Source organism: Citrus clementina, unplaced genomic scaffold (assembly GCF_000493195.1).
Source record: "Citrus clementina cultivar Clemenules unplaced genomic scaffold, Citrus_clementina_v1.0 scaffold_3, whole genome shotgun sequence".
In the NCBI taxonomy this organism is placed as follows: Eukaryota; Viridiplantae; Streptophyta; class Magnoliopsida; order Sapindales; family Rutaceae; genus Citrus; species Citrus x clementina.
The window spans coordinates 7428337-7435519 of NW_006262339.1; the positions used below are offsets into that span (position 1 = coordinate 7428337).

Sequence of the window (7183 nt, forward strand, 5' to 3'; positions counted from 1 at the left end):
AAGCAATTGAACCATCCAGACAGAGCTTTATGATTAGTCGGTTTTGGTACCAATTATGGCGAGGCTGAGCTCAGTAATTATGCACATACAGGCATTCGGGTAAAAAGAGAGACGTGAGATTTTCCACCTTACAATTACGAAAAGCTGTGATTTTTTATTGCATCAACTTCTGCTATTTCACAAATAACAACAACAAAAACAAAACTTAGAATTGGAAAGCAGTGTAGAATTGGAAATAAGAACTGAAGCACGTTACTTTTTGTTTCCCAATAATTGGAAACCTTAAGGCTCTAAACATTTATTCACTCGACCCAACCCTAAATTAATACCAACCATGGAAAAACTTTGTAAGTCAATTTTCGATATAGAAACCGAAAGGATCTGATTTGAGCATTTTTGAAATCCAACAACGTTCCATGACATAGCATGGTACAGCCCTATGAAAAATCGGCACTTATCTCAGTATCCGGCAATTGTGGAGCAATCCATAAGCAGCTCTTCAGAAATCGGTAAAGATTGATGTAGTTATGCCAGTACTGAGCAAAACAAATGCAGCAGCATTGAAGAAGTGCAAAGCTGCTCACAGGAATGATCATTGGCATCCTCAGCAGCATGTTGCCACATGGTGTCCAATTCTGAACATCCAATGGAAAGAATCAGAGCCGCCCTCGATGGCCTTGAAATGGGCAAAGTTTTACAAGAAGGCAATTTTCTTGCCTAGGAAATTAACTACAAATTGATAAATCCTGTTCTTTATATACTGTGGGCTTTAAATGACCAAGAAAAGATCTTGTCGTGTGTCCTTCTGTTTCAGAACTCCCAATTCTTGATTCTTTCAAAAATTCAGAACAGCGGAAAGCCGATTTCAGATCTCCATTCTCTTGATAACCGCGAACCATGACCTGGTTAATGACTGCATCAGGCACAATGCCCATCTTTATCATATCAGCAAGCAGCATCATCACATCAAGCATACGCTTGGCTCGTAAAAGCCCCCGTAGCATGGTAGTATATGTGCAATTATCTGGTCTTAAATTATCAGATCTCATATCTGAGAAAAGCTTACTAGCTTTTAAAATCTGCCCATCATAACACAAAGCTTGAATAATTGCGGCATACAGCACATGATTTGGGGAACAATATCCACCATCTGTTTTATCAGTCTTTTCTAGAAAAAAATTTAATGCATTAGAAATCCTTCCATTTTTAAAAAGGCCATGAATCAAGCTACTAACTGTGAAAACACTAGGGGTGATTTTTGCCTCTAACATCTCCTTGTACAGCCGAAGGGTTTCTTTCATGTTACCATCTTTACTAAGCCCATCAATCAAAGCTGTAAAAACAACGACATCAGGCACAAGGCTTTTAATTACCATTTCTGTGTATAAACCCATTGCAGCATCTATGTTTCCCGCCTTGCATTGACCATCAATCAAAGAAGAAAAGGTAACAACATTTGGTTCTACACCCTTTTCTGTCATTTGAGAACACACACTCAAAGCCTTCTCCATATCACCTTCTTTGCAATATCCATCAATAAGGGAATTATATGTCACAACATTTGCAAGTATCCCCTCTTTATACATTTTTTGCAATAAACCTTCTGCTCCTTCCAATTGACCCACACCACAAAGACCCTTAATAAGTATGTTGTAAGTGAATACATCTGGCGAGATTTCAAACTTTTCCATTTCAGAACACAAGCTCATTGCTTCAAAAAGGTTACCTGCCTTACAATGCCCGTCAATCAAGCAATTATACACAAATATGTTAGGAAAAACACCAAATTTAGCCATGTGAACAAAAAAATTTCCTGCCGCTCTTAATTCACCCACTTTGCACAGCCCATCCATTAGGACACCAAACGTAACAACATTTGGCTGCAAATTATGATGTAACATTTCATGATAAAACTCGAGTGCTCGATTCACATCAGCCACTTTGCAATAGCCATCCATTAGAGCATTGTAAGTGTACAAATTAGGAACCACGCCACATTCTCGCATTGACCTGAACATACTTTCAGCCTCAACCATCTTATTCTCATTGCACAAACCATGAATAAGAATTGTGTAAATCACCACTGTCGGCTCAATCCCTTTGTCAATCATCTCATCAAACAAATTGAGCGCTTTCATAACATCACCTTGGCCACAACAACAATCAATAAGTACCCCATACGTGACAACATCAGCAACCAACCCACACAACACCATTTCTTCATAAAATTCCCACACGGAATCAAACTTCCCCTTCTTAATTAACCCATTTAACAACGCATTACATGCCTGAATAGCAGGCAAAACCTCAATTTTACGATACACCCACAAGGCCTCTTCAATGTGACCCATCTCAGAAAATGCGATAATTAACGTACTAAACACAGAGGGATTGAATTTCGGTATCTCTAAACTGTTGAGTGCATTAAAGACAGAGTAACAGACATGGTGGGGTTTGCGAGATTTTAGGAGATTTTCAGTCACGTCTTTTATCAAACACCTGGCGTTTTTGTACAACTTGGCATTGGCTAAGACATAAAATATAGCTGCAAAGGGTGCAAGACTCTTGGTTGGGTTTAATTTTTTGGAAGAAGAATTGAAAAGTACTAGTGCTTGGTTGGGTGTTTTAGAGTTCAGTATAGCATTTGTTAAATTTGAACGGGGTGGCAATGATGACGACGACGACGACGATAAAGAAGAAAATGGTGTTGAAGGCATTGATGATGATTCAGAGATTGATCTTAAAGTGATTAAAGGCTGTTTGTTGATTTTGATGTCGATGAAGGTGAGTTTTTGTTTTGGCGGGAAAATCTTCAACATTGCTCAGACAGCTACTTTGAGGTTGATTGCCTCTGTCCATGTATTTCTGTAACTGTTCTTTATTCCGTTAACGGTCTTCGGGAAAGTACCCAACGACGGAGAAAATGTTAATACCAAAAGGCCAACAAAAATAATTTTATCACTTCTTAATTTTTATTTTTTATTTTGATAACAATCTTAATATCCTATTTAAGTTTTCATTGATATAATTTATTTTCATTTTACTAATATTGAAAATGATCACCATCAAGAGTAATGCTAACACTCTTTATCTTGTTGAAATTATTCAAAACAATATTGCTACCCAATAAAGTTGGATTAAAAAAAAAAAGTACTTCTAACCAATGCGACAACAAAGAATAATTCTGCACATGAACTGAAATGGCAAAATTTAACAACTAATTATCTCGTCAAAATTTAAAATTAATACGCATCGTGTTATCAAGTAAATATGCATGCTATCAACTACCATAGATTAGTAAATATTAATAATGACTAACATGATTGTGCTAAATACAAATAAATTATTAGATTACCAAAGCCTTAAACACTATGACAATAATTAAAACTTGGGGATACCTAACATTATTGTCATTAAAAAAATTTGAGGCTATTTATAATACTCTAATATCTCTTTTCCAATAATAATAATAATAATAATTGTGAATTTATATTACTCTAATAAGTAAAATCTAGGCCTGCTCCCTTGTGCATGTTACTTGTCTGCCAGCGGCGACTGCTTAAATGTTGGTTGAAGAAATAATTCCCGCCAATCCGGCAACGAGCTCCAAAGCTCCAACAACGCGACAAATTTTTTCCCTATTACAAATCCGCAACACCACTAAAACACACTTTCAAATTCACTCTCAAATAATCATTAACGGCTTTTCCCAGAAGAACTACATCCTCGCAAAGCTCTTAGCTTTCTACGTGACATCGGGTTATCTCATAAATGCCCAAAAGGTTTTTGAAAAAACTGAAAACCCAAGTACTTCTATATGGAACCAAATGATTAGAGGCCATGCTAGGAGCGAAACGCCTGAAAAATCAGTTTACTTGTACAAACAAATGATAGACAAAGAGACTGAGCCTGATGAGTACACGTATTCGTTTCTTTTGAGTGTGTGCGCAAGATGTGGGTTCTTTAGAGAGGGGGAGCAGGTTCATGGGAGAGTTTTGGCAAGTGGGTATTGCTCAAATGTGTTTATGAGGACAAATTTGATGAATTTGTATTTGATGAGTGGGGGGGAGTGCGGCGTTGGTTGCGCGCGTCTGCTGTTTGACGATATGCCTGCGAGGAGTGTTGTGAGTTGGAATTCGTTGCTTAAGGGGTATGTTAAGCGTGGAGATATTGATGGGGCATGGAAGATTTTTGATGAGATGCCACACAGGAATGTCGTTTCGTGGACGACCATGATTTCGGGGTGTGCTCAGAATGGGAAGTCCAGGCAAGCGTTGTCTTTGTTTAACGAGATGAGAAGAGCCCGTGTGGGATTGGATCAAGTGGCGTTGGTGGCAGCTTTATCGGCTTGTGCTGAAATAGGGGATTTGAAGTTGGGAAAGTGGATACATTCATATGTTGAGGAGAACTTTTCTGTTGGAAGAGAACCAGTTTTAGTATCTTTGAATAATGCACTTATTCATATGTATGCTAGTTGTGGCGAGATTGAAGAAGCCCATGGAGTGTTTAGAAAAATGCAGAGGAGAAATACTGTTTCTTGGACGAGCATGATTACGGGATTTGCAAAGCAGGGCTATGCACAAGAAGCTCTTGTTTTCTTTGAATGGATGCAGAGCTCGGGAGTGAATGGAGCAAGACCGGATGAGCTAACCTTCTTAGGTGTTCTGAGTGCTTGTAGCCATGGTGGCTTTGTTGATGAGGGCCGCCAATTTTTTGAGTGCATGAATCAAAATTGGGGAATCAAACCAAGGATAGAGCACTATGGGTGCATGGTAGATCTCTTCAGCCGTGCTGGGTTAATGGATGAAGCTTTCAGTCTTGTTCAGAATATGCCCATGAAACCAAATGATGCTGTGTTGGGTTCTCTCCTTCTTGGTTGCAGAATTCATAACAATGCTGAGCTTGCCTCACAAGTCGCTCAGAAATTGGTGGCTGAGATTGACCCTGAGCAAGCTGCCGGCTATCTTGCACTTGTGGCTAATGTGTATGCTGCTGCTAAAAGGTGGCAGGATGTTGCTGCTGTAAGACAGAAGATGATCAAGATGGGTGTAAGAAAGCCTCCAGGTCAAAGTTGGGTCCAAATTAATGGTGTTCTTCATGATTTTGTGGCTGGTGACAGTACCTACAAGCAGGCATCTTTAATTTATAAGACGCTTGGTGAGATTACCATGCAGGCTATGCAGGAAGGCTACAAGCCAGACATATCAGAGCTGTTTTTGGGTATTGAGGAATAGGACAGGTAGCAAGAGAAATTTGCTGTGTTGATAAACTGCATCTCGCGTTAAGTTCACTTACTCGAGTTTCTACAGTTCTTGAGATCATTTGTTTGTCTTATAGGCACTAGACAGTTGCTCATCTTATAAGGTATAAAATTTTTCGTCAATCTCCCAAAAAGTGTAAAATTCATGTAAACTAATAGAAGTATTCTTTCTAATACAGTTGATTGTCTATTGAACTCCCTCTTCACATACACATGCAATTGTGGCATGACCTTAATCTTTTTTGTGTCACCAAATAAAATAATAAGCTAAGAACTAGCATGATGCACGATTGTGTTGAAATAGAATATCAATCAGGCAATTCATTCATCATTTCATGTAATTTTCACAATTACTACCATCATTTTGCGTAAAATGAACTATGACCAATTCCAAATGCTTTTGAGAAAGGCAAGTGCTAATAGTGATTATGTTTGATTTGCTAAATATAAAGCCAAAATTTCAATATGCTAGGCATATTTCATTCACTACTCAGCAAGAAACTATGCTGGTTTGGGCCCTAGGAGGAGGAAACGTGAGACACTGTGGGAGTCAGGAGAAAACCCCAATAATTGGCTAAGACAATGCTTGAAATTTTGAAATTACAGCTTTGGTTCTACTTATGCATCAGCGCAAGGAATAATTCCATTTGCATATTCTCAATTTACTTGATGCCAACGGTTTCTAATTCCTTGTAATGTGTCCATATCCAATTTCTTAGCAGCATGTTTCTCATTCTCCTCATTTTAGATTCTTTTATCAAACTCGTTTCGGAAGAGATTGGAATCAACCAAGATATATGTGCAACATGGAATTTGTAGTTTATTTTTCTGTTCTGTTTATTCTCTAATAGTGTATATATATATAATGATATGATGGTATATGCCTATCCTCTAATATATTGAGTTTAACAGATATACATGCGATTCGAAATTGAAACAATTATGAACGGAAAAAAAAGTTTAATAAATAAACACTTCACTTATTGAATAAATGATTCTAGTGAGATCATCCAAAACAAGCTAATTGTAACAATTTTTTTAGAAATGTAATAATAAAAGAGATTAATATATGATAAGAGCAGCAATGGTAGGAGCCGCCTCGCTTAATTTTATTAAACCCATTGCTTGAAATTCATGTAAAATTAGGATTAAAAAAGGTACAAAAGGTGAGATGGGCAAGTATCCATCCACATTATAGTTTCTGTATTGTTTACAACCATTTTAGCAATGTAATGGGCAGTATCATTACCAAGCCTTGAAGTATGTTGCAGGGTGGTGTTGTTCAGTCTTCTTAGGCCTTCTTGAATTTATGAAATAATCCAGCATATTTCGATTCTGCTAAATTTCCTTCCCATAGCCAGATCCACAGCTTTTTGACAATTGGATTCAATCATCAGTGGCATACAACTAGTAGATTATGCCGTTTCAATTCCCAACAGAATTGCTTTTGCTTCTGTAGCAAGTACATCACCATAGAACATGTCCTACTTCTGAGCTGCTGCTACAAAGTTTCCCCTCAGAATCTCTAATTACTACTCCTACACCAGCCACCTAATTTTCCACCTTTTCTACAGCATCTACATTCACTTTAAAACATCCGATTAGAGGAGGTTTCCAAGTCTGGTCCTCTAAGCTCCTCTGTCTTGAAAAAAAAAGGCAGTGGAGGAGGTTTATTTTTTCTGTATGATTCTACAATTGCTTTTGCTTTAGCCACTGATATTTGAGAATCTTCTCTCTTTTTCTCAAAGACAAAAAGATTCCTAGAATGCCAATTTGCCTAACAAAGAGCTATAAACAATTCCATTTCTACTTCACTTTTCTTTGCTGCCAATACTTGGAAGATACTCAAAATGTCTTAGGTGGTAAAAAGCTTCATATCATCTGGAAAGGCTATGTTCTTCCATGTCTTCTGTCATTCCTTAC

The 7183-nt window shown here is 37.7% G+C and overlaps 2 protein-coding genes across 2 annotated transcripts; one reads left to right on the forward strand and one right to left on the reverse strand.

Moving 5' to 3' along the window:
* Nucleotides 1–229: 229 nt before the first annotated feature.
* LOC18050055 (pentatricopeptide repeat-containing protein At5g61400) lies at nucleotides 230–2944 on the reverse strand. Its single transcript, XM_006440572.2, has one exon. The coding sequence runs from the start codon at nucleotides 2817–2819 to the stop codon at nucleotides 726–728; it is 2094 nt and encodes a 697-aa protein (XP_006440635.1). The 5' UTR covers nucleotides 2820–2944; the 3' UTR covers nucleotides 230–725.
* A 595-nt stretch (nucleotides 2945–3539) lies between these two features.
* LOC18050056 (pentatricopeptide repeat-containing protein At5g66520) lies at nucleotides 3540–5383 on the forward strand. Its single transcript, XM_006440573.2, has one exon. The coding sequence runs from the start codon at nucleotides 3564–3566 to the stop codon at nucleotides 5232–5234; it is 1671 nt and encodes a 556-aa protein (XP_006440636.1). The 5' UTR covers nucleotides 3540–3563; the 3' UTR covers nucleotides 5235–5383.
* The last annotated feature ends 1800 nt before the right edge of the window (nucleotides 5384–7183 follow it).

Coding starts and splice junctions, on each gene's coding strand:
- LOC18050055 (XM_006440572.2), bottom strand. CDS start 2,819: ATGTTGAAGATTTTCCCGCCAAAACAAAAACTCACCTTCATCGACATC.
- LOC18050056 (XM_006440573.2), top strand. CDS start 3,564: ATGTTGGTTGAAGAAATAATTCCCGCCAATCCGGCAACGAGCTCCAAA.